At 39.6% G+C, this 26,231-nt stretch overlaps 2 protein-coding genes across 8 annotated transcripts in view; one reads left to right on the forward strand and one right to left on the reverse strand.

The window, feature by feature from the left end:
- Positions 1-296: 296 nt before the first annotated feature.
- ano10a (anoctamin 10a) lies at positions 297-19,030 on the forward strand. Of its 7 annotated transcripts, none has more exons than XM_079469343.1 (14): positions 297-567; positions 1,452-1,599; positions 1,922-2,119; positions 2,344-2,478; positions 3,409-3,528; positions 3,725-4,058; positions 4,384-4,619; positions 4,827-4,882; positions 5,264-5,338; positions 5,488-5,670; positions 5,779-5,970; positions 6,655-6,783; positions 12,680-12,796; positions 18,161-18,926. In XM_079469343.1, exons 2-14 carry the CDS (start codon positions 1,464-1,466, stop codon positions 18,185-18,187), a joined length of 1,938 nt encoding a protein of 645 aa, XP_079325469.1. In that variant the 5' UTR covers positions 297-567; positions 1,452-1,463; the 3' UTR covers positions 18,188-18,926. The 7 variants fall into 7 exon arrangements, with proteins under 7 accessions (XP_079325469.1, XP_079325473.1, XP_079325470.1 ...); XM_079469347.1 differs by lacking the exon at positions 18,161-18,926 and adding an exon at positions 13,548-13,776 and having other exon boundaries at positions 452-567; positions 12,680-12,810; XM_079469344.1 differs by having other exon boundaries at positions 463-677.
- Positions 19,031-20,877: 1,847 nt separating this feature from the next.
- The window catches only part of snrka (SNF related kinase a), a 39,286-nt gene continuing 33,932 nt past the window's right edge, over positions 20,878-26,231 (reverse strand). Inside the window, exon 6 of the mRNA XM_079469400.1 lies at positions 20,878-24,385. Within this exon, the coding sequence (XP_079325526.1) occupies positions 23,050-24,385 (1,336 nt within the window). The 3' untranslated portion in view covers positions 20,878-23,049. The remainder of the gene's footprint in view (positions 24,386-26,231) is intronic.

Raw genomic sequence — 26,231 nt, forward strand, 5'->3', positions numbered from 1 at the left:
ACTCCAAAAGGCGTTTCGTTTGTCACGTGACTGAGCGTCATCAGAGAACTTTGATATTTGCTATCTTTAGATTTGTATATCAGCGCAAAATGCCTTTAGCATGATCATTTATTCACTTGTCATGTTCCTGTACACGTGCACACGTTGTTTAATGCATATACATTTTTGCTTTTATTTGTTGGTTTAAAGAACAATAGTAGTTGGATATGCGCTCCCAGTATGCATAACTAAACGTGAAGCGCATTTGGGTTTACGGCTGTAAATAAGAATAAATCATTTAGTCGCATTTTATCTCTACTGTGGTTTGTTATCAGCAACTGTGGTTTGTTATGTGACGAAAGCCGTGCGCGACATCGCAGATTGATACACCTATGACACCAAGATACCGCGAGAGCGACTCGAAGGCAGTGCACTAGAACCGCTCTCGCGGCACTTTAATGTCATATCTCCCGATCGTTCTGCGCTGCCCCGAAGTCGCATACGTCTCGAGATTCAGGGCCGTGTCGATGACGTGGAGGAACTAAAGTCAAGCCTTAAGTTGACAGCTCTCCGGCTCTTACGCTTGAGGTGAGCACGAACCACACGAGGCTTTTAAATCGACGGGTTTTAATGGCGATCTGAAGCGCTGCGCTGACGTTTCATTCGCTTTCCGGACAGCTGATCGACGGCGCAACTCTGCGAGTAACGTCACTGTCTGTGAGCTTTCCAGGCCTGAAATACGGCATGTAACCTCTACACGTGCTTCACTGGTCATTGTAACGTGACAGCACGATTGTTTTTGTGGCTTATTTGTTCGTAGAAATGTAACTAGGATCATGTGTAGCATGTGTTTTGTATGTTTCCTTATTGGGCATGCGTGCATGCTTAGCTCCGCCCAGTCAAGCTCTTGTTAAACCCCGTTCACTATCAGACGTGATTGCTTGTTTACTTGTTTACATGTTTACTATAATAAGTATTACTGTTGTCCATATATAACAGCTACTTCTGGCTTAAGCATGAACGCGTTTGTGTTTACTATGGTCCCACACACCTTTTCATGCAATGTAACTTTTCAGGTTTTTTCTGGTTTAATTTAACTGGTTCATATCACGTAGCACATATTTAGCAATATTGATGTGTATTAAACATTTGATGCAAATGCTTCACACACTTTTTACTGTGAATTATACGGTGATTTTAACTTACAAAAAACAATTACTGCACATAGGATGTTTTGTTGAGATTTTCATTCTAAACTATATGAAGTCTTGTTATACCTCTTAAAACTTTCTATTTTAATGCTGATAACATGTGGGAATATTATGATTTGTAGATGCATAAGCAATGATGGATGCTGATAAGATTTTGATCTCCAGAACATGAAATGTGGCGGTTTACTGGAAGGAGAAGAGTGAAACGCTTTATTTAGACATGTTTTAGACCTTGTCCCTCTTCGTCTGTATGTTACGCAGGGATCAGGAAAAATGCAAAGCGGCTTGTCGTTTTCTGACAGTGATGTTCCGTTCACCCCTCTGGTGGTCCTCGAGCTGGCTGACCACACCAAAACGGAGGCCATCGCCTGGTTACTAAACAGGATCAGAGACAAACAGCAAAATGGAGGTGAGACCCCAAGCATTACATCCAGGGACAGAGGTTGACAGGAGCTGAACGGTTTGTGAAAATATCTACTCGCTTTCTGAGGTCGCCTGCCTTTGAAGTTCATTCTTTTGTCCTTTGTGACTCTGTCAATGTGTGAAAGGGTCCTTCACAGAGGTCGGGACACAGAATCTCAAATGTTGCTTGTCGGAGAAGCATACGCGTTTCCTATTTGTAGTTACTTTCTACTTAATCCTTGCAAAGATACGATAAAACAAAACGTGCATGCATGTATATTATTTGTCAGGACGAATGTGAAAAACCGACACTTTGATTCCTCTTACAGGAGCTGAGTTGTTGGTTGAGCAGGTCTTGTTTCCAGCTCAAGATGGTGAGAAGCCCAATCCAAACATCTTGGTGGTGGGCTCCACGTTACAGAGGCTCTTACATGGAGCTGAAGACGTAGGGTTGTTTAAAGAGTTTCAAGACGGCACGATGCGAGGGTTCACCTACGCCAACAGAGAAAGCTTCAAAGACTTTGAAGGTGAGATTCAGCTATGACTGAACGAAGAGTGTTTTGGCTTCTGGCTAAATTGTCGAAAGTCTTTTTTGTGAAATGCACCAGATCTTACTAAAGATAAAGGATGAGTTCGATAGGAGAGTTTTCTCACAGGGTATATAGTATTTTAAATGAATTAGATAAGGCACTGAACACAGATGTGATGAATTGTGCTTACAAAGCTGTTTTTTATGATTCTGTGCATTTAGGAGATGGCGAAGGGTCTCTCAGCGTTGCCGAGTGTCAATACATTGTCAAACATGAGCTGGACACACTCAGGGCAAAGAATGAAGATCATGTTCCAGGATATCCTAAACTTAAACTCTATCCTGGAAAATCAGTTAGTAAGTGTGTGCTTTCTTCTATCATAATGTATAGCAACAGCTATATGTGAGCCATTCTTAGGTTGATTCCCATTCATATAGACCCTGTGGCCTTATGGCACACATGAATGGGACTGAAATAACCAGCATTGTGAGTTTGGGCATTTGACTTGGTGTCTCTTTGAACATTGACATACAGCAACGAAGAAAATGAAGAGACCATTCCATGTTTTCATGTAATCAGCATGTCTAGATGTATTGTGGTCATTCCAGTCCAGTGTCTGTTGAATGTCAACAAAAGGAAACCTCAGGAGTGACCTAAAGTCATCCAACAGCAATGTGAAAGAGTAACAGCATGACAAGACACATGAAAACTGTGATAGAAATTGAGGTTATCACATAAAAAATATTTTTGAACTTTTACTAAATATACATTTATGTATTTGCAGTATTTGAGGTCTGAAAAAATGCAGTGCGGCTTTTCTGTTATTTTGACCTGTTTCTTCATTTTCTGCGATTAAATTCCAATCAAACCAATGTTTTTATTCACAACTAGGAAGAAATATTGTTAGTAGGTCACAGAATAAAACTAAAATTTCATAATTTTTACCGAAACACATACCCATATACATATTAAATTCTGAAAAAATAAAAGCCTAAATTGGTCTCTTAATTTGTTCTGTGGCTGTATGTTCAAAATAAAAAAACGAAAGTACCCAATAGTATTATTATATAAAAGTAGCATTCAACTGGTCATGAGATCCAAACCTGACCCAGACCCAATCCCCTCGGGGAGTTTGTACCAACCCAAATAAAGATTCCAGGCCCTACACATTTTCGAGACATTCCTGGGTCAGCCACTTTTCAAAATGTTTTTCAATGCCTGATTTAGTATTCTTTCATTGCATGCTCATATTGATGCGATAGTTTGATTTATAATCTCTTTTCCAGTGCGGAGATTGCAGTCCAAAGGTGTCTTGATCCAGTATTTTCCTCTCCATGAAAAGGAGGATCTTAAGAGACTCTCCTTCTCTTGGTACAAACAGATCAAACTGTCCTTCCAGCCACTGGGTGAGTCACTCTCTCTGTGTGCTGGCAGCGTGAACTTTAAACCCAGCACTGGCTCCTACATCAGTTTTTGAGATCCTTCACAATAACTGCAGCTATGGTGTGATGAATAGATACTTAATGTACCATATTCGCTGTATGTATGATAGACGTTAATATTATATTACCTGAAGGTGTTCTCTTTGTGTTCATGATGTAGATGACATCAGACGTTACTTCGGTGAGGGTCTGGCACTCTACTTTGGGTTTCTGGAGTATTTTACATTTGCCTTGGTACCCATGGCTGTCATCGGTATACCATACTACCTCTTTGACTGGGAGAACTATGACAAGTATGTGCTGTTTGCCGTCTTCAACCTGGTGTGGTCTACGGTTTTCCTGGAGGTATGGAAGAGATGCAGCGCTACGTTAGCGTACAGATGGGGCACGCTGTGTCGCAAGAAAGCGTTTGAAGAACCAAGGCCTGGATTCCACGGAGAACTCGGGTTTAATCCAGTCACAGGACGAGAGGAACCGGTCTACCCCAGCTCCAAGTACCTGGAACATTTATAATTTTATTCAGTCAATTTGTATAATGGTTTGTACAGTGCTTTTCGCGATACATAATAGTTCAAAGCTGTGAAGCCGAGAGAGCAGCTGTAGAAGAAACATTGGGCAAGCACATTTTTAAACAAACCATATCATACAATATATGCATAAACATCTTGCTTCATAAAATAATGGCGATTTATTTAATGAGCTGAGGTTTTTTGGTTTATAAATAAACCGATGAAGCACTTGAATAGGAGCTGGTTACCCAAAAGACATTGCATCTGCTTACAGTAGTTTGTTTGACAACATTTGTTTTTCCCCCGACAGACGGCAGTTGAGGATTTATCTAGTGTCGGTTCCTTTCGTGCTGCTGTGCTTGTATCTGTCTTTTTACGTGATGATGATCTACTTTGACATGGAGACATGGGCTATAAGCATATACAATGACAGTCCAAACCTCGCAACCAGCTTGCTGCTGTTTCTTCCCAGCGTTATCTACGCTGTGGTCATCGAGATCATGAACTTATTGTATCGCTATGCAGCGGAGTTTCTCACACACTGGGGTATGAAGCTTTTCTCTGTACTTCTTTCTCTCTGCTTTTGTCTTTTCACAGATTTATTTAAAGTGCTAATAGTTTATTGTCCAGGTTATAACTGTATCTTTACCAGCAAATCAACCTTAAAATCAAGGCATACTTGTACTGAGATTTTCTCACATCACAGTGAATGAATGAATCATTTTGCGTGTTTATTTTTGTGATTATTTGCAGAAAACCACAGACTTGAATCTTCCTTTCAGAATCATCTGGTGCTCAAGGTTTTGGTGGTACGTTTTAAAGTTTTCTCGAAGTGTTCTTATGCTTTTTGGAGTCATTCATTTTCGTTTGTTTGCCCAACCGATCTACAACATGTTTTTGCCTAACAATTGTATGTCCAAGAATAATAATAATTTAGCAAATAATCGTACAAACTTCTGTCTGCAATACAGGCTTACAGAATTTGGAAACCTTACAGGAGTAAACACAATTAAATAAACATACTCCATAAACATACATATAATATATAAATGCAAACTCTATACAATGAGAATTTTGTTAAAAATCATCGAATGATTCCAATTAACATTTTATTCTGGCAATAGGATAATTGTTTTTTCCAAGTGCACATTTAATCCGAGCTACGTTATGTTATGTTTTCTTGTTTCCAGTTTAACTTCGTAAACTGCTTTGCCTCTCTATTCTATATTGCCTTCGTCATGCAAGACATGGTGCTTCTGAGACAGGTGAGTGTTTTGAGCTCAGCTGTTAAAGACTACATGTAATAAAGCAGGCTCTGGGGATTTACTTTAATAAAGACTTTATGAAAAGCAATGTCGTTTTTCAGTTTTCAAATAGAAGTAATCTTGTATTTGGTCTGTCTGTGGACTCTTAGAGTCTGGCCACCCTGCTCATCACCTCTCAAATCCTCAACCAAGTGATGGAGGCCTTCCTGCCCTACTGGCTGCAAAAGAGGAGGAACAAGAAGGTCAATAAGAGGATGAGGAAGCTGATGGGTGATAAAGAGCTCCCCCTGCTGGAACAAGTTCAGCTGGAGACAGACATGAACACATATCTGGTATATCCCAGTAATCCTTTTTCAACCGAATGTATTGAAATTGATATAGTAGGTTAGACAAAATATTTAGATATTAGATTAACTTTTCGAAATCATTTTGATAATCAGGGCACGTTCGATGACTACCTGGAGCAGTTCCTGCTGTTTGGCTATGTGAGTCTGTTCTCCTGTGTGTACCCGCTGGCTGCCGTGCTGGTGGTACTGAACAACGTTACGGAGGTTTATTCTGACGCCTTTAAAATGTGCCACGTCTTCAAGCGTCCCTTCTCAGAACCAGCTGCAAACATCGGGGTGTGGCAGGTGAGAAACGTTGCATCCAGAATAGCTGATAAACGACTAAAGAAAGAGACAAAAAGATATTTACGGGAACACTTTACAATAAGGTGCAATGTGTTAAAAGTAGTAAATGCATTAGCTAGTATTAGCTAACAAGTATTCAGCATCTATTAATCCTTGTTAATGTTAGTTCATGTCAATACAATTATTCATATGATTCATTAACTAATGTTAACAGACACAATGTTTGATTTTAAAAATGTTTTAGTAAATGCTGAAATGAACATGAGTTTTAATAAATGCTATAGTAGAATTGACTATCAATAGATCATGTTAGAAAATTCATTTAATTATTGTTAACAAATGGCACCTTATTGTAAAGTGATACCAAATTTGCAGTGCAATGAAAACGGATAAATACAAGATGTAAATTAAAAGTTGGTCATCTGGAAGTTTGTGTCACAAAAAGTGAAAGAAAAACAACACATTTAAGTTAATTGTCATGTCAAGTCACTGCCAAAATAAGAAAGGAGCATTTTACACAGATCTTGCAGACGTCATGATGAACTGTGACATGAATTTCTTCATTTACTTATATAAACGTTTTTAGGATTACAACAAACATACAGTCAAGTTTACAAATGTTTACTGTATTTACACCTAAAAACAGTATTCAGCATTCCAATTCTTTGTCAATTTGACTTCCAGCTGGCATTTGAAACCATGAGCATTATAGCCGTAGTGACCAACTGTGCCTTAATCGGTTTGTCCCCGCAAGTGCAAGCATACTTCCCTGAATCAGAGACTCAGCTCATCCTCACTGTTGTGGCTATCGAGGTAAATATTTTTCATTCTCATCTCTAACCCTCTGTTGCAATGTCCTAAATACTCCGTAAGGTGGCATCAGTGAGCTTTTTTGCTCTCTGCGTACGCATCATGTGAACGTTAAAGGGTGCTGGCCTTGGCTGTAGCCCTCCAACCTCCAACCTGGTGGTTTGGATGATGCCGGAAATAGAGTGTGCTGGACCTTGTCAGTTTGTGTAACAGCGTAGAACCTTGAAAATTCACCAGCGTGACGCTTCAGTCCATACGCGTTAGCTTCAGAAATAAACAGAAGGTTCAGTGAAGGATAAGCTATGCACTCAAAATAACTGACCCAAAGCACATACACAGAGACGCACAGACACAAACACACCAGAGACTTGAGTTTTGGGGAGGGGAAAACAGAAGAGCAGATACTGGGTGCGAATCTGGAGGGGATGTGGGGAGAACGTCGCTGTGCCATGTCTTGTTTTGGGCTAATTAAACTTCACAGTAATCGCTGGAGTTGTAATTAGGCCGCGCTGATTTCATTGTACCGTGACAGAATTTTAAACAAAACTTGTGGGAATATGAAAAGTGTCTTTTAAACCTCAAAAGCAGAAGCTGCGGTTGTTCAGGTCTGTGTGTGACTGTTGTTTTTTTTGCAAGATTGCTTCCTGTGGAAGAAATGCAAGAGACGCACCGATAACCACAGCTCGTATTTATCCGTGCGCTTTTTATTTATCGAAAACCATCAGCATATAACTAGGCAGGTTTAACAAACAATAACTTTGGTGGGAAGAAAGCAGTCAATCCTTTTCTAAAGTACCAAAATGCAGTCGCTGATATTGAAAGCAAAATAACTACAAATATTGTACAATTATTACTACTGTGTTGGTTAAAGTGAGTATGAACTTGTTTACTCTGCAGTAATTGAGGTGTGAAAAAATACGGAGGATATCTGATATTTCTGTTGTTTCTACAGTATTCATTTTCTGCAAATATATGCAAATTGAAACGATATTTTTAATTTCACATTTGGGGAAATGTTGTTAGTAGTTCACAGAATAAAACAAAAATATCATTTTACCTCAACACATCACATGCCTGTAAATAATAAATTCAGGAAAACTGAAAATGGTCGTAATGTTTTCGCAACTGTTAAATATGTATATAAGAGAGTAAACTAAAGGTATCTTTACACCTGTTAAATTATGTATTCAATTGTATTTGTTATTATTCTTATTTATTATTTTGTATAATAATTAATTATGAATATTTTTATAATCTAATCTATCTAACCAAAGGTCAAATTGACCCCAAACCTGTATTACGATTTGATAAACCATTATTTTTATTTCTTCAATTCAACCTATAAAACATATACAGTTTATTCATTACTTTTTACGAATGATTTGGTTATTTCTGTATTTAGTTGCTTTTCAACTTCATAATTCTATGTGATCATTTTCCGACTTTCACTGGGATAGTGGTAACATCAAACAGTGAGGAAATAAAGCGATAAAGTTTCTGAGAACCGTCATGGTCCTTGAGTAACTATTACAATGTTCTTAAAATGACATTTCACGCAGTGAGTCATGTTGCTGTGTGCGAATGTGAGCAGTCTGCCGAGTTGTAAAGCCGAATGTGAACGAGTAACTACTTATTGGCTTTGGGAAAAAAGGAGTCGACTCTGAATCACGCGAACGAGTCGTCTGTCGTTCTAATTTCAGTTCCGCGACTGATTTGCGTCACTCTGTAATGCCCGCCTACGTTTAATTTGCGACAGTGCGCGCCGTAGACCAATCACAGCAGACTACACCATCTGACCAATCACATCAGGCTGACCGAAAAGAGGGTATTGGACAGATGAATTGCCGAACGAATCATTTGAGAGTCAGTCAAGAAGTAAGGTAATAATAACTGCCTATTATTAGAAAATGAAAGTGTTTTTACACCGTGTATGTACGTACTTTAAAAGCCTTCTATTTACTCTTTTAATACCTTCGAGTCCAACTAGGAAAGGTTGTTGAAAGAAAGGATGTGTAGTGTCATAAGGGATATGAAGAGTTCGGTTCCCAAATGAGATAATTTTTTCAAAAATCATGTTTTTATTATGTTATCGTGTTTCTATTGTGTTAGTTCGAGTTATTATGCCTTAAACCGACTGCAGTTTGATTGATATTAATTGGAATGCACAATAAAAAAACATGATCTTTGAAGTTATCTTAATTCTGATCATCTGACTGCGGTGAAAGCACTTCATTCATTGCAACTGCATTGAAAAGAGAGCTGTTGGTGCATTTATCAAAACCTTTTTCTGGGATAGACAAAAGGTAGTCTCGGAGATGACTAAATGGATTGGAAGAATTCAAGCGCTAACAAAGCCGAATTGTAAATGGTGTCAGAATATGAGCCAGAATGGTTCGATAGCTAACGATTCTCATCTTCAATTTCCAACAGAAGTTCTTCATTATTAAAGCACTGCGTGTATGTGCACATTCTCCAGTCTGTTAAATAGAGCTCAGTTATGCAGCGTGCTTCTCAAGGCGTCTTTATATATTATATTGACTGGGTTAGTTCATTAAGTAACGCAAGCGTGTATTTGTGTTGGGGGTCTGGTTCTGGATCTGCAGGGTGTGTGCTGTATGGATTACTTTCATAATCCTTAATGTGGCAATATCACACGGTTTGATCCATGACTATATGATCTGTTCAACTGAAAAGAAAACCGGAAATTGAATAGTTCACATTATTGCAACATTGTATTGCGCGTATTGATTTTATGGGAAGATCTCGGATTAAAATGTCTATTTAAAGTTGGAAATATCAAAGAGTTTGTTATTCAGTTTATAATAAAGTCACATGCTAAAATGGGCATTTGTTGTGTAAGTGGGCGAAGGATCCAAATCCATAAATAATCCTACGGCGGAATCCTCACAGGTCATTTTATGAAGATAATTCATGCAAATCTCTCTGTCTCTCTCCTTCTTTCTTATCTCTCTCCTGGCCTTTGTGTGCACAGTCGCGGGCTCCCGGTGAAATGAATCAGAAAACTTTGTGAATGTGTGTGTGAGTGTGTCATTGCTGGTATTTCTCAGAGCCGTGACTGCCCCTATTTTCGGGCCATTCGATACTCAGGTAATTACACAATGACATGCCTCAGAGAGCAGTAACCAGGCAACAGTGTAGCCACGGTGACAGGAGACGGCGGAGGATCAGGAAGAACCGAAAAGCTTGATAGCAGGGACCTCTGAAAGAGATGCGCACAGACGGACCCAAGAAATGATGCTAAACCGTTAGCTATTTTATTTAGTCAAGTTTAACAGGTAAACATTGTAAAACGGCATAAATGAAAGGCCTAAAGTAAATTCATCGGGGAATAAGCCTTTGTTACGGAACCAAGCAATACTCGCGTTGTGTACTACAGGAATCTTATCAGAAAGATGTTGACGTTTTATCTGTCATCTTTGGGTTGTACATTTCTGCCATTTTAAGTAGCTCCATTGTTGTAGTATAGATGTCTGTTGCATCCTCCACAACCTAGTGCTCAAAACTGGCAAGATGAGCTCATAATCTGAAATGGTGTGACTTTATCTGAGAATCTGTCTTGACATAAGCTTAGGCGATATCTAGAACTGCTTTATTTAGGATAACTGCAAAGAGCTAATACATTTGTCATATAATCTATTTTGAAGCCTTCGGTGACTAATAGCAGTTGGTCACAATGTGTGTGTGTGTGTTCACAGTTTGAGTTCATGTTAACAGGCAGAAAGGCTCTAACAGGACTGTTTAACTGAGTCTATGTGCTCTTGCATGACTCTCTAACCATGTCTGACATGCTGCAAGATCAGATGTGTCCTTGCGCTCTCTCTCTCTCTCTCTCTCTCGCTAGCTTGAAATCGCTCTGACACCCCTCCAACACGCTTTTCATTCAGTTCACTGGTCACACATGAGATCGGCGGTCATCAGCAGACCTAACAATTCTTGGACTTTATCCTCTCCTCTCGTGCAGTATGGCTTTAGTTTGGATTTATTCTATTCTACTTGTATTGGTCAGCCTGCCTGTAAAAAACAGATGCGTGTCTCAAAATCTTATTTGAAGATAATGACCATCAATGACCAAGTTAATCTTCGTCACGGTCAAATATGACAGATATCGGGGTTATATTTTCACAGAATGTCCTTTACATTATGTGGGATGAGTTTATGAAGAAAACTGTAAATCACCAAAAAAGACTGGGTTTTCACAGGCAGGCTCACAAATAGCTAAGCAATATTTATTCATCCATTTATTCAAGATTGCTCACAGGTCCATAGGTGGTCCACATTGTGCTAGATGTTCAAAACTGTCAAATTGTAAATGCAGTATATAGAAATCTCTATGATCATTTAAAATGCATTAAATGTCATTTTTAATGCTATAATTTATACTATCTAACATCACGCCTTATACAAAATATTCTGGTTTTGCCTTGTAACGTAGAAACATGTGTTTTCTGCAAAGCTGCGTTGATTCCATTGACATTGCTTTTATTAGGATGGTCCTCTTTGTTTCTTTACATTAAATGGTCCTCTTTGGTGTAAAGCTGCATTGAAAGCATGCAGCATCATAAAAAGTGCTATAATAAGAAACTCGTGTTGTATTGAAGTTACAGTATCCATTGTGAAAAGCCCTGTTCAAATAATTGTGAATTGACAGTTGTATATATATGTGATTTTGTGTGGGAAGAGAACAGAATCTGTTATATTCTCAAGTGCGTGCGTTTAAGCAAGACGATTCTGAGACAAAGAAAGTTTTCTTTGCACTACAGCTTTGTGCTGTGTCTGACGCTCTCGACTATATCCTCACATCTCACACGGACATTTTTGGATCTAGGTTACACGGGTCTTTAATAATTACTGTACTTGTGTCTAGAGTTTATTTTTTCCTAAATTTGTACTCGCTGCTTTCTCGCCAGGGTATTAAACTAATCCAGAATATGGAAATCAAATAATCTGTCGTATTTAAAGGGGGGAGGAAACATTCGGACTGGTTAACTGGAATGAAATGATGGTAAATGAGTTATAAGCAAGTAAAAGAGAATTGGTGTTTGTGTCATCCAACTTATGGATGATGCAAATTGCAGCTTTTTAAATGGGTTCCCTTTCAGTTTTATGAGTTGGCAACTCCGAACAGGATGGAGCGGTGGAATGGCAGGAATAGGAATTGACTGAATTGTAACTGTTACACAACAGAGCCTTTTCTTTTCTCATGTGTTGTCCGAGTTTAGGAACGATCTAAATAATCGCATTATTGATTCGGACGAGCACAAAACAACTTGATTTTGTGATGTAGCACCAAATGTCTATCACACGCCGTTTGCATATATTACGTAAACTAAATATTTACTGAAACTTTCAATCTATCTACAGTATACATATTTTAATAACTACTGTATATACTATAAATGAATATATATTTTAACATCATGGTCATGGGTTTGATCATTTTGGGTTGACAGACACATACACAGATGAATATTGAGTGCTTTCAGAAGCAGTTGGCGTGTGGCGATTGGCGAGTCAGTAATACGGCGCAGTGGCACTCTGCCAACAGCATATCTCATTAATGTGGCCTTTGAACACATAGAGAGCCATAAAGATCATCCAGCCATTTAATACGGCTGAAATACGTCCCCTTCTATTCCGTATGTCTCCATTTATATGCGTGCGCGAGGGTGTGTACAGGTTTTATAGAGCGGTTAGGTGGAGTTAAATTAGGCAAAAGAGGTTCTCCGGTTACATCTATCAATCTAAAATGTGTGTTGACACCGTTGTCCAAATCAAACCTCAAACACACGATAAAAACTAATGAGCAATTCATTTCAATTACATGGAGATTATACGAGTTCACGATAGCTGTGCTGTAAAGCTGTTTTGTCTGTTTCAGCATGTTCTCCTGGCCTTCAAGTTCATCCTGGCCTTCGTCATTCCAGATGTTCCTAAACACATCCAAACCCAACTTGCCAAGCTGGACTTTGAGTCTCTAGAAGCTCTTAAGAAAAGGGTGAGTACTCGTTTGTATGCATGTATGTATGTAGAACGTGGAAGTGTGTATAAGCCTATGCGGACATGCCAGAGTCAACAGCGGTGGTCTGGTCTGCATCACGCAGGAAGCATTATCAGCTCAGCATTTACACGCCTTCTGATCATTAATGATCAAGAGAGACCTTTGTACATGATGTGCTGACTTACAGAGTGTGTGCTCAGGTAGCTTATGAGGTTCAGTTGTTGAGACATTAACGGTGATAAACATCTATGGCACACACACACAGCCGTTATCAGACAAGCAGACTTGATGATGGAGAAAAAAAAACAATGCTGTGGTTTCCATCCAAGGTCGAGGCTGCATTCGATATGAAGTTCCTATTGTGTAGTTCGCACTGTTTGTGCGACAACATACATTATGCCAAAACAAGTTTTATGCTATAACGTGGTCACATGATCCATTTTGGGAATGGGCTCTATCTTCGGGAATCTCTCGCTCTCTCGCTCTCTCTCTCTCTCGTTTATTTGTCATCTGTCTATATATTAAAGGTCCTGATATATTATGTAGAGTATTGTTAATGTGTGTCAGAGCGACTTTTAACAGATATGATGGCTTTATTTCAGCAGCGCCGAGCCGTCGGTCGGTAAGTCTGTTGTCATGGCTCTGGTGATATGGCACAGTTGGATTGTGAATGACAATGAGCTGGAGTGTGCTGTTGGCATCGGCGTTATCTTTAACGTGGCCTTGTGTTTACTTCCTGCACTAACAGCAGATAAGATGTGTGCGATAGGATCTCCCTCGCCTTATAATTGCTGTGGATTATAATGTTACAAGGTGATATGGCTACATTTTGAGCACTGGATTTACACGGTCGAATCGCAATAGTGATATATAAGAACAAAACAACTGCTGATGGACTTTGTAATGTACATCAATGCAGCGATAACTGTGAAACGTGAAGAATTAATAAATCGTAAATGTTGATTACTAATCATACTTAACTAAACGTTGTAGTGTCTAACTCTACTGTAGTCACCATCTCATCCATTTTTGCCATGATATGATGTGAATCGTAGAAAAACGTATGGTTATTGGGAAAAAGCCCAGAAGTCCCTCCCATACCCCACCCCTAAACCTAACGTCATTGGCGCAAAAGCAAAATGTACTAAGATGTGCAAAGAAGATGGTACGAATTCATATGAGTTAGCCATCTTGTAAAATAGTTACAAATTCTCGTGAGATTGTGATCGAGAAGTACATTCTCACGAGAAATTAAAAGCAGCACATGTAAAGCCGTGATGGAGCACTTGGCCGACGAGCTGCGATGAAGGCGGGACTCCATCGAAAGATTCATCCGTCAAACATTGCTTTTAATTTAACCGAGAGACCCTGGTCGTAAAACACATATCGATTATATTTCAGGATGACTGAAGACGTGATGTTTCTGGGCTCCGGCCCCTCCATTCTCTTTCGCAAACCTCACCCCACACCATCTCGTCCCTCTGCCAGCGCTGGCCATGCGTCTTCACCGAAGCTGCTTCATCAGCATGATGGACGGCAGCTAATCGTTCCAACTGCTACGTCCGGGTCTGTTCAAGCTCAAAAGTGCCCACTGCAGTTAAATGGCACGTTTGGTCAGTGATATAGGGAAGACGCTTGGTCCAGCGGTTTGAGAACGCTAGTGATGAGCTAGCATCAAATGACGGCGATAGGCTTTATTTCCACGTGTTCAGCAGCTCAGAGGAGGTGAAGACAGCTGTTGGGAGGAAAGCTTGTGCCGCTCTAGGGCAAAGGGACTCTGAAAATAGCCGGTACTTGCGGTGCCAGTGGAAACCCCCTGTTAGTGGCCAGTGTTTGGAAAGGACCCACGGTGAACTCCAGGAAAAGGCCAAGCTGCCAACGCTAGAAGGGAACCGTTATGACAACTGCCGAATTGAGCCTTTACATTCTCTTGAAAGATCTCAGTTTAACCCTCAACAGCTGTATGAGTGGCTGGCAAAGATTGGCATCAAAGATTAGAGAAGCGATCCTAGAGATGAAAAGCAGAGATACAGCTGGATCCAAGGTCAAGGGTTTTGAAAGATTGTAAGCAAAGAATCTTTATGATCCAATATAAAGGAATATTTAAGATGGTCCTGAATCATTAATAGGACACTTATCAAATGTAAGCACATTTGTAGACTTGACCAACCGTAGTTCAGCATGGCATAGGTCGTATTAAACATTCAACTTTGTAAGATTCTCAGATCATGAAGGGATGACATGGATCATTAGGGTTTATACAATCTTGTCATGCTCATCATTACTTAGGCATACGAAAGGAAGAAAGAGCAAGTTCTATACTCCTAGACGGTTTACAACAAAATTCTGAAATTGACAAAGTTTTTTCATCTTGAGTTATGTTTATAATTTGAGATGTTTATAAAATATCGACCCCCCCAAAAAACTGTATCGGTTGATAAAAGCAATTTTTCACACTATCGGCCACTAGTTTAAAAACAGATGATGATCAGGGCCAATATATTCTGTCAATCAAAAGACTATCGCAGTGGTTCTCAACGGGGGTCCAACTGACTCTAAATGAGACTAAATGAGCATTGAATTACATCTTAGATATTCTCATTATTTGTAATGTTAAAGAAACATTTTTTCCAGTTAAGATCGAGCTCTGAAATATTTTATAGGATAGAAATATCGAGTTTTTGTGAGTGGCGGGCGGGGGCTTTGAATATTGTTGAATGCAGTGTAGGACCTTGGAGTCTAAAAGGTTTAGAACCCCTGGACTATCGGTATCGGCAGATATTACGCGGAGTTATCGGCCATCGGTATCTGTGGAGATATCTAGTACCGGTGCGTCCCTACTTACAATTTGTAACAAAAATGTTGATAAATAATTTATTTTTGTATATGGTGGAAACTCGCTGCAGTTGGTCACATCGATTATTCAATTATTGAAATGTGAGAACTGTCTGTGTTTTATGGCCAAATAAAAGCATAAATGGAAACATCTCACATGAAGACAGGGGATATGGCTGGGAACTGTTAGGGCTGTTAATACACATCTGCATATTATCTCACTTTACGTCAACAGCTCGATCGGAGCGTTCCCATGGTGATGGTTTAGAGATGGTGAGGTGAAGAGATTCTGGAGTCTACACTTCCCATCCATGAGTGATCCATAAGCTATCAAGCTACAAAAGCGTGTAGGACTTTAGAAAATCACACGGTTTCGGAAAAAAGAGGAAAAGGTAGAAATGTTCTTCGAAAATGTTACAGTTGCATGATGGAACCCCTTCATATTAACACAGCTTTTACGATATTGGTCGACCCCCATCACAGGAAGCGGAATAAGCCGGTCCTCTGAGGATATGTGTCAACTTTCTAAAGTCAGTGATGTGACGTGTCCCACGCTAACCTTGATGGTGATGTTGGGGGAAGTAAATTCGACACAGCCAACAAAATATGAATCTGACAGCTCTCGACACATCGATGTGCGTTTTCTAAATTATTTGATTCGTGTGATTTTGTGGAATCAAAGGATCCCACCAAGCTGTTCAGTCTGTAATGATTCATTGACCCTGAGCTTGCTCTTGATTTGAGTGCGGTTGTTAACATGACTGATAGTATGTTGGTGTTGCAAATGCTTTAAAGCCTTTAAATCCCCATCCTCCGTCTCACATAATCAATACTGACATGTCCAGTCAATTATTCCAAGACGCCCATCAAGACCTTCCCTTAGAAGTGTAGTACTGACAGGCACGTGACAATTCTGTGAAAATGTCAACCTTAACATGTAAAAATTACGTTTTAACCAAAGGTTTTTATCATACTAACAGCACAGATATTAACATTTGGTGGTTCAAATACCCATGTGAGGGCTCTTTTCGAGCATTTGTTTTATTTTTACTTTATGATTTTCATAGTCAGGTAAGTGCCATCTCCATAACGGTACATATTGCTCATAAATGGACCATGAACATTTTTATAAATGAACTATATAATGTTTCTATGAAGAGGCATCCCTTCTGCATTTGTTGGGTATTATTGCTTCAGATTTGTGCATCTAAATGTGAAGTTTTGGCTACAAAGTCTGTCGACTTCCAAAAACAGCCTTTTGTCACACCCATAACGCATGTTTATTTCCCTTTTTTATAGAAAACGCATAAGTTTATGCGCATATGAACTGAAATGTTTCAGATATTTGAACTCGAATTAACAAAAGGTTTAGTCAAATGTAAACAATGGTTCTGTATATTTGTGACGCATACATTCTCTGAGCGTTTTGTCACATAACGCGAAATGTCACCTCCATAATGCTGGAATTGCCCACCTTTGTTTGATTTCTGCGGCCCTTTTTTGGTAGTGTTTGCTTTTATCAACCGACACCGATTATTGGCTTATATATCGGTGCAGCTCTAAATGATAGTATATAAAATACTACTAAACTACATTATGGAAATGAATGACCCCTCGCCCTCACAAAAATACATTGTCCATATAGTAGAATAACAGTGATAGTGTTTGTTTTGGGGGGGTGGCGGTGTGCGTTAACAAAATTGTCACAATGCAAAATTGTTTGTTTAAAAAGTAGTTTTATTTGATGTCTTTACTTCGAGGGTGTAATGCCAACTAAAAGAACGACAAGTCAATCCAAGCTGCAGCTGATTCATTACGCCAAGCTCTAGTTATGACTGACCCAGAATGAAAACTAAATGAATTGAATAAAGACGGCAGAATGAAAACACAGACCTCTTTAATTATTTAATGAAGTTTTTCTTTCACAGCAGTCTAATGGGATTTATATGTGGGACTGAATATTAACCATTGCAGAATGCTCTCAGAGGGTTTCCGGCGTTTGGACTCTATGAACCACACGTACAGAATCACAATGTCAGCAGCTCCGACCCTATTGATCTCTCTTTTGGACTGAAAAGTTAATTGCTCCTAACACTTTTCACAGAGAATGTCATTTGCTCTGGTTTGCTGCAGGCAGTGAAATGAATTGATTCAATGAAGCTCGGCATACCCTAGTCTGCACAATGTGTACGCTGCAGAAAATCTCTTCATACGGCTTCATTTGGATGATGAAGATGGGGTCTCTTGCTGTAATGTACTTGTCTTTTTAAAAGCCTGCCATGAGGGCGTAGTTGAAGTCCTGCTACTCATCTGAATATTAACATGAATAAATCTGTCTCTCCAACAGCACATCAGCTTTATGTAGTTCTTTTAGACCATGAACCCGCAGGATTTCAAGAATATTTCAAAAACATTTTTAAGAATCATATTTGTACATTTTTTGAGAATTTGTATACACGCATCGTATGTGTCTTAACTTACTGTTCTTGTCAACATTCAAAAACGAGTGTTTTTTTGTCTTTTTAGAAAATACTGGAAGCCGCGGAGACTTGAGACACGGTTTGACATGTGACAACAGAAGAATCGAACAAACTATGATGCAACACGCTGTACACAATGAAGTATTAGACGTATTTGATATACTGTAAGATACACTCCATGTTATTTGCATAAATGGCTTATTGAATCCCAAAATACTGTACACATCTGACGTCACAGGGTGTTTTTAAAATATTGTTTTTGTAATTGCATTTAAAGCATGCACATATTTCAGGATTGTTTCAGTGTGTTACTGATATGAAGACGGACAGGTGGGAATGTAATGGAAAACAATCCAATTCAGCCATCCTGAGCTTCAATGCTTGTATGCTGCATTTTTATGACGGTCTGAATATGTCTATTATCAATTTGCACAGAGATATTATTTATCAGACGTAGGGCCTACAAATCCAACAAATGATGATGTATTATAATTTTGTGAGCAATTGAAACTGCTTTCATTCACTTACCTCTCTACCAAAGATGGAGCTGTGCCTTTTAACATCACTGCATCACATTTAACTGTTAAAGCTTTTGTTTACCCGTATCAAGTCTGTACTTGACGATATTCAATAATCTCTGGCTGGAAATAAATCTCAGTTATCACGTGGTCCTTGTCTTTGACACTTGGTGTGTTTGGAAATGTTCTTAAGCTTTTCAGATGGTGTCAGACAACGTGTGACTTCCATTCTGGTCTGGAAATACTGAAGACGGTCTCGCATTTATGATAATAAATCATTCTGCGGAGTCATTTAATCAAGTCTCATTCACGTCCTTGACAACACAAGAGACACTTAGGATGATTTTGCGTTTTGCATATTGATTTACGCTCCGTTTATTAAAAAAGGTTCCTGCTGCAAAAATGTTTCTTCCAAGTTTCCCCACTGCCAATATGCTGAATAATTTACATGATGTAGAATCTTAAATCCAGGCATATGCCCATAGTCTTTTTTTAAACTCAGAAATCAGTTTGAGATGGAAGTCGTGATGGTGATTCTTTATGTATTGTGAGGTATCTGCGTGAAAAGGCTTCTGGAAAGAGAAAAAACATGTAGGGTTGTTTAAGGATGTCCTCCTTCAGGAATTTATTGGATCATTGGAAGTGGGAAGCCTGACCGAGACCCTACCGGTCAAAAGTTTGAAAACAACCAACCATATTTTTACTTTCACATTCACCCCATATTTTAGATTTAACTCATCATATTATGAAATATAACGAAGAAAGCTATGGGAATTAGGCTGTAACAAAAATATGAAACATACATTTTCAATAAATGATCACTTGTTATATTATATAATATACATTATATTTTAGCACTTCTGTGTAGACACCTTTAGCCTGAAGTTAGCATGAAAATTCTCTTGGTTTTAAAATGACGAAATAACATGTCTACAATGTCTGTACATTTTTGTCTAAGAAAATAATTTCAGATATTGATATCAAACACATTTTCATTAAATAAAATGTTTGTTTGGTAATGATTTACTTTATCTACGAAACTAATTTCAGATATTAAAGCGTACAACTTCAGATCAAAACTTCATTAAAGTGTCTTAAAATGTTTGACCGGTAGTGTAAGAAAAGCACATAAATCAGTTAACACTGCAATATTCCATCAAAACATTGAATTGGATAGTCCGTTTTGATTTCATGCCGACTTTAAGCTGAGGATCGAGTACAGCATTAGTGCTATAGAGCGGTGCGACTCAAACACGGTCACGTCAAAACACTCTATTTAAAGAAAGGCTTGTCACACTTTCTGTCACTGATGCAGTTTCCACTGACAATATGCGCGACGTGTCTGCGTGTGTGTACTCAAGGTGCTCTACTGACAACATGCATGGTGTGTGTTTGACTAACTGATGGTGTACATGCACTTCAGACGCCCCTGAAATGCTCTTGGTTACGTGAGATACCTTGGCAGCACAAGCAAGAAGTAAATCAAAAGAAAATACCTTTCAACAGCAGGGGCCCGCGAGCCCTGTCGTGTTTAACTTCTTTACAGCAAGTGTCCACTGAAACACCAAACCATATTCTTTCCATTGGAAAAGAAACCTCTCAGAAAAACCTAATGTAAAGAGAATAGTCACTGTATCTGGCTGGTGACTTAAGGAACCTTCGTCTTTAATGCTCTCTATTCGATTTTCAACATCTCCCGTCCATTAAAACGTATTGATCAAGGCCCTGATGTTGAAAATGAGATTTCTTTATGGTTTTAACTATTTTCTTAAAGCCATTTTGTATTTTGTGTGGCTCAACAGAACTATATCACACATCAGAACTCTATTCTTTGGTTTTATTCATTGTGATGAATGATTAAGGGGCTTTGTGTTACTAATATTTATTCTTCTGTGCAGCAAGTTGTCATGACTGGACAACATCATGTTTCTAGTCACCTTAGTGTGCTCAGAAAATGTAAATAGGAATATACTTGGGAGATATTTTAACCCAAATAAAGGGTGCTAATAATTGTCACAATGGTGTAAAAGAGAGAAAAAATGTCAATGTAATATTTCCCCACATCAAATGTAATTCATTTCATGAAATGTTGGAATATTGTAGATTTTTCGATTAAAAGATCAAAAGGGAAACAGTGCCGATAAATTTTTTCAGCCTCCTTTGCTCATATTTACCAAGGGTGCCAATAATAGTAGTCACCCAAAATATAATGCAGCTTACAATCTATAAAATGTCCACAAGTGTTCATAACCCTAAAAAGCAAACACTTTTTAATAAGAATAACACACACAAACACAAAAAACGACCAAAGTTTGAAGACAACATATTTTACATTTAATTTTGGACATCACCATAGCTATATGTAACTTAAGGACAGGTTTTAGCAAACAGAACATTTATTCGTTTTGCTTGTTTTTTTTAACGTCAGTACATGGTTTGGTCCTGTAACATCTCGAGGTGGTTCTTCTCCTATGGATGGACGTGGATCAAAAATGTCAAACGCACATGCACATGTCGTCAAGCTGTTTACATTAGGTTAGGACAAAGTCAAAGACTGACATGATGCATACGGCACTGTTTTCTTCTTTTCAACCTCCCTTGCTCTGTATTTGACACTCATATCTAATAAGGCTATATAACAGCTATGAACAAGAAGTCCAACACTGCATTTCTAAGTATAGAGCACCATATTTACACCTATATTTACAGACTTTATTCTTAAAACGAAAAGACGAGAAGTACAGAAATACTTAAGATGGGTCAAGTGAGCCATTTGAAGGACGTACAGGTTTGAAATATAAAAACGAAACAGAAATGATATTTACATATAGCTGCAACTTATAGCTTATTGCAAATGCCCTTTAAATATCTCACACCCAATCCTCTTGTTCGCTCACAGCAGACCTTTGACTTCTATCTATATCAGGTGATGGCCAACACATCCTGAAAGAGTGGCCAAACACCGAAGACCAGTTTTAACTATCGTCAGGTGACAAACTAGCCCTGTTTAATCCCATCTGGAAGCCAACTCGAGGCCCAGATCCGACACAGCATTAAAACAGCAGTCCTTTCAAAAACAATAAACTTAAAAAAAATATATGTACATACTTATAAACAGCCCGTAAGGCCAGTCCGTTCGGAGACTGGTATATACAGTTACTCGAAGCTGAACAGTACAAAAACAACAGGGGTGAGATGGCCAACATCGGGATCTGCAACCGAAAAAAGAATTCTGTTTTCAGATTCTGTCTTGCAGAAATGACATTGGAAAAAAAGGGCAGTGGTTCTCATTTACTATTCAGCACTACACAGCTGAAGTCTGTTTTTACTCCAGCGCAAACCGCTCATGTCTAATAATGCCCGCTGTGATTTGCATGTCGTTCAAGGTTTCCTAACTGTGGACTTACACCGCAGTGCGAGTTTCATTTTATCATTTGTTCAATGATAAAACGCATCTACGTCTGGGAAGCTAATTTGGCAACTCCGATGGGCATTTTATGGGGGGGTTAAAAAAACTCGCCAGTTTTAACTTAAATCTGAAAAATTGTTCGCAAAAATGAAAACTTAAGGTGATGTGTGATGAAACCGTACACGTGACAAATAATGAAAAGTATGTTTTCTGGATCATCCCGTAACCCACTTAAGGACATTTTCCGTTAAGAAGTTCCCTTATTAAGATATTGCAACTGATTGTCATGTAACCTTAAGTTTAGTTAAACTGAAACGGTGAATTGAAAACAGTCGACAGCACTTGAAAGATGGCGAATAAAAACCGGCTGTGTGCTAGACAGTATTTAACTTTAAGACTCACAAGGGATGGCTATGACTTCTTCACTATTGCTTTCACTTTATTATCATTCAATCTGTCTTTGATACTGCAGTGACTCTGGGGCTTTATCTACAACATCTTTAAGTCTTTATACTTACATTTACATGGAGCCGCTTTAAGTGCTAGTTTTCTGAATTGCCATGTTCTGCTCTGTCATACTTTTGGTCTTAATGTAAATATCTCACTTTATTCAACTGTTTATACATACACAGTTTCCACAACGTTTGATTGATCGGGCCAAGTTGGAACCATGGAATTAAGGTAAGAGCATTTTAAGGGAATAAAAGCAAAAACAAAGACTTGAAAACATAAAATTCCATCATTCTGATGAAACCAAACACACACGTGAACAAACACACACACACACACACACACATGAACGAACACACGCACACAGGAAATGCTAGCAGCGTGCACTTCATTAAAACCAAGGGGTCCAACAGAAGAAACTTAATAAATAAGTTGTGAGAATGATTAAGACGACACAGAAGGCAGGTTCAAAGGTCAGGTTGGGGTTGAGATGTCATATACAGCTACTGGTGGTGTACTCATCATTACGCTACAAATGTGGCAACAGGAACAATGGAGTCATATGACCTGACAGCAGCTGGCCTGGGCCGAGGCACAGAGGAGCCCGTCCCTGGGGCTTCGCTGGATGTTCACCGAGATGGTTTTCTCGCACAGAGGTAGCTGGAGAACGTTGTTTTTCAAGTTCAGGTTATTCTCCTTGACCAGGCCCAGTTCGTTCAACATGACCGCCGTTTGATCCGGATATAGCTCTGCTGCCACCACCCCCGCAGGGTTAATGGCTTTGTCAAGACTGCTGTTGGAACCAATGCACATCTTCCAGGAGGACTTCTCCTGGACTTTGATGCTGGACAGGCTCTGAGGATCCAGAATAAACCGTCCTCCTCCTCCCGAGCTGCGATGCTGAAACTGAGAGCTCAAGCACAAGCTCATGAGCTTCAGACTCTCCACCAATTCTCCGGCGCTGCGAGCTGCGCTACGCTTCGAGCCTGATGAAGTGTTATTGTTGTTGCTTCGGGAACAGCTGGAAGGGCCTCCTTGTCCTTTTGTACCCCCTCCGCCTCCTCCTGTACCTCCACTACTCCCTCCTCCCCCTCCTCCTCCTCCACCGCCGCCGCCTGGAGGACTTCCCTTGTCTGGTCCAGAGTTACCTTCCCCAGGTGGTTTACTTTGCCCTCCGCTGCTTCCACCCCCATTGCCCCCCGAGTTTCCAGGCGGACCCTCGCTACTGTCCCTGCGGTTCCGGCTGTAGGTAAACCCAGTGTCTTTATCTAATCGCCTGCGGTGGCTCTCTGAATCATCGTCGCTGGTTTCCGAGCTGGAACAGCTCGATCCACGGCCTTGACTCTTGCGCTGGTGGTAGCGCTTCTGGGCAGTGCCCGGAGACGTCATGTTCATCTTCAACCGGCTAAGCTTAGGCGGAAGACTCTCATCCATGTCGAAGTCATCATCCGATTCGCCCTCCTCCTCAAAGATTTGTTTGAGCACTGGGGCGCTTTTGCGGGACGTGAGCCGATTGGTGATGGACGGTGGCTTGCGTCGCATAACCACTTGGGTGAGCAACGGTGAAGGCTCCTGTTCTTCTTCTTCTTCCTCGTCCTCTTCTACTCGAAAAAGGCAGATACGTTGCCTCGCTGAAGTGGATGCGAGAGGTGCCATGACCCCGGTCTTAAGGGGGTTTGGGGGCAGAGAGACGGGTGAAGCAGAGCTGCTGGAGGCTTCGCTGGACTCCTCCCAACTCGCCAATTCTAGAAGTCCTTTACTGCGATGGCCGTTCAGCAGGTTTTCAGTGCTGCGAGCCGGAGATTGTGGACCCCCAGCGTGAGAGATGGAGGAAGAGGATAAACTGTCCTCGATGTCCTGATGCATGTCGATTTTTTTGGTCGGCCATGACTGCCTGCAAAAGAGAAAGGGACAGAGTTCGACATAAGTGATAGATTCTGTATCCAACAAAATACAAGCTTTGTATTTTTGATTCCCAAAATAGTTGCGTTTGGCATCTATTTTTCAAAGACTCTCTGGATACGTAGATCTCCCTGTGTTTGGTTACAAACATTATTCCAAATTTCTTTCTCTGTGTTCATCAGAACAAAGAAATGTATACAGATCTTGAACAACTTGCGGGTAAGTAAATGAAGACTTTTCATTTTTAGTTGAACTGTTGCTTTAAGTTAAATCAGGTTACAGTACACTAAGTTAACTTTTAAGCATAGAAGCTCTGGAGAGTGCCATGTGAAGAGAACCCTTGCGTTCATGACGATCCTTGACAAAAGCCAGATCTGCTTCTTGTGCCAAACACTCAACAAAGGAACAAGCGCATTCGCAAGATAATTCCAACCTGGTGCTACAACTTGCTTTTAATGTATCAACTTGTATCCTAAGCTTCCTGCTGGGGTACCATTTAAACAACATTTCTACTTTCTTGCAAGTCGCTATGGAAAGAAAAATAATATGCCAAGATGATACATAACGATTTAGCAGCAGTACAGAGTTGCACCATGTTCTCTGTGGTTGTCATAACCACACTTACACCACATAAACTTCATGTTGATATGACAACAAATGAAACAGACGCGCCTAGATTAAAACAATAGGGAGAACAATACAAACACAAATCCAGTCAATTTCTCTTAAAACCACACACCGTACTTTGTTACTTTCAATCAAGCGTCCGCCCAGAAAGACCACCAAATAAAACTTGTCTCCCCGTATTTTGTGTAGAGGAAAATGTCTACTAAACTTGTTTATACATTTACATTGGCGTGCCGCTTGATATTATTTCTGGGCTATGATGATATGGGAGTAAGGCCAAGTCAAATATATGAAGCTTCAGCTTTGTTTACAAGTTTGATGAGAAAGGATGGTAAACATTTCCACATCTATTATCGTTTGGAAATGAATGAGAGGATTTCTATTTTAACAGAATAAGGTTATTCCACATTGTTAGGAAAAGAAAAGCAAGATTTTACCCACCTGATTACTTCAAAAAGTACTAAATAAATCTACTGTAATCCTATAAAATCAGGAGGAAAACTACATTAGGATTCTGGGTATATACATTAAAACTTAAGCTTACAAACTCTTATCCTCAGAGGACACCTGGACACGCAGGGTCACACTAGCCAAAAAGCAAAGCTCTCCGAAATTTTAAGTGCTTTTCCATTCTGCCGATATTTCTGTTTAGATTCCCAGAAAAGTGTTTGTTACCCTCTCTCATGATCCCATGAGTCACTGAATGTTTGACGGCAGAGGTCAGACACGCACAATGCCCATATGAGCCAAACTGAACCTGCAGACTATTTTCTCTTTTCTCCCTTCAGCTTCTGCTCTCAGAAAACTTCCACAATCTCACTGCGTTTCTGGGTCAGTCTGAAACTATTTCAGCATCCGTGCGGGGTTCAGAGGATGTGCTGGCTATCCAAATACAGGACAGAGTGCCTGACATCCAGTTTCTCACATCCCTCACATCTTTTTTTATACGAAAGGTTTGTCTTGTGCTACTTTTGTATAATGTGTCAGTTGACATTAAGTTTGTTAACGTGCACCTGAAATTCCATCGTGAATAACATCGCAGACTTCTAAAGTTCAATAACGTAAGCTTAGGTTTGCAAAGGCCTCATTCAACGAAATCCTCACTGTCTGACCTTTCTAAAAGAATAAATCGCATTAAAACAAAAGGAGCTCAAGACGTGCCAAAGAATGACCCTGACATTCTAAACAAAAGTTAACATCTCACTGGAGAT

Source organism: Barbatula barbatula, assembly GCF_947034865.1.
Source record: "Barbatula barbatula genome assembly, chromosome: 12".
NCBI classification, from domain to species: Eukaryota; Metazoa; Chordata; class Actinopteri; order Cypriniformes; family Nemacheilidae; genus Barbatula; species Barbatula barbatula.

Coding starts and splice junctions, on each gene's coding strand:
- ano10a (XM_079469341.1), top strand. CDS start 996: ATGAACGCGTTTGTGTTTACTATGGTCCCACACACCTTTTCATGCAAT. Junction 5,339..5,487: donor ACATGGTGCTTCTGAGACAG/GTGAGTGTTTTG, acceptor GTGGACTCTTAG/AGTCTGGCCACCCTGCTCAT. Junction 6,784..12,679: donor TCACTGTTGTGGCTATCGAG/GTAAATATTTTT, acceptor TGTCTGTTTCAG/CATGTTCTCCTGGCCTTCAA.